Raw genomic sequence first — 1417 nt, forward strand, 5'->3', positions numbered from 1 at the left:
CCCCCATATCCGTCCCTACTGCCTGCACTTACTGTATAGGCCCATGAAGTTCTCTTGGCCCCTCCTCATCTCACTTCCCACAAGTGGCTGCTGCTGCTGCTCTCATTGTGTATGCTCCCAGGGATTCCCGCATCAGCCAGGAGGGAATGACAGGGAAGTGGTGCAGCCAGGACATGGACCCAACCCCCCGGCCCCAAACATGAGCTTTTCCTGTGGTCCTTCAACAAACGAACCAGAGCGTCTGCTGCATCAGAGGACCCTCTGGGCCTTTTCTGTGGGTGGAGTCTGCACTACCCAGGTGCCCTCAGCCTCTTACATAGCTGTGCTTCCTCAGCCCCACAAGGAACCAGGTTCTGGATGATGCTCAAGCCACTCAGCTTGGTCCTTCTCTTGGCCATTCTTGAGTTGGAGACAATGGTCTGTCTACCGCCAGCCATTGGTGGCATCTCTGGCCTTCTTCCTGGCAGGGCCCACCCCAGGACTGGCATGTGCCTCTGCCATGTTAGTGAATACAGGGTCCCAAGGTCACCAACCGATATGAAGGGAAGGGCTGCTCAGGTCTCAGTTCTGAAAAACAAGCAGAAAATAGACCAAAACGTAATGTGTTCTGAGAGCAGGATCAGAGCACTGGTTCCCTTTTCTCAGTTTCCTAAATTTCTTGTAATACAGATGACAAGTTTATAGTGCAAAGAACTAACAGTTGTACTGTTCTTAAGTTTAGGATACAGACAAGGGGTATATGTATGAAATGAAGAGAATAAGGTATTCCACAGTAGACACCAGCTAGCATTTGCGTGGCTCCAATGCTATGAGTGACCCCTAATTCCCCATGTCTCTGTTCCAGCTCACCAACCACCAGGAGCTATGGGCCTTCATCGTGACCAACCTGGCGAGTGTGTATATACGGGAAGGAAATAGACACCAAGAGGTAGTAGGTGACATGCTTCATGTTTGGTATTTTTTAACTCTTATTTAGGGACTGGGGAGGAGAGAGCCCTGGGTACTGGCCATCTCAGCAGCCCCAGTGTATCTGTTCTCAGAGTGCGGTGTGACTGGGGGAGGCCATGTCTGGGACAGAAATGTCCCTTGGCCAAGTAACATTTCTCCCTGTTGAAAACAAGCCAAGCTTTGTTGATTCTCCCAGAACAAATCCAGTTTCTTCTACCTCAAACTGTCTATTGTAGCGTGGTAGGGAGGCCTCTTGGCTCACTTTTAAAGAGCAGCTTGAGGAGTTGTTTGCACTGGGCCCCAGGTTGTCCTCATCCCCCAGACTCGGGATTACAGGGTGGGGGGTGCTAAGGGCCTATCCTTACAGGACAAGTGCCCTCACACCAGGTTCCCCTATAACCCCTCAGCTGTGAGATCTCTGGCCTTCTCCCCTACGCCCCTCCCCCCACCCCAGCCACAGCTCTGCGAT

At 51.9% G+C, this 1417-nt stretch overlaps 1 protein-coding gene across 1 annotated transcript in view; it reads left to right on the forward strand.

Annotated features, from left to right (window-relative positions):
• MAU2 (MAU2 sister chromatid cohesion factor) overlaps positions 1-1417 on the forward strand; it is a 26472-nt gene that overhangs the window by 16878 nt on the left and 8177 nt on the right. The window contains exon 13 of the mRNA XM_039867988.1: positions 845-949. Coding sequence (XP_039723922.1) covers positions 845-949 — 105 coding nt within the window. The remainder of the gene's footprint in view (positions 1-844; positions 950-1417) is intronic.

This window comes from Pteropus medius, unplaced genomic scaffold (genome assembly GCF_902729225.1).
Source record: "Pteropus medius unplaced genomic scaffold, Ma_sr-lr_union100, whole genome shotgun sequence".
NCBI lineage: Eukaryota > Metazoa > Chordata > Mammalia > Chiroptera > Pteropodidae > Pteropus > Pteropus medius.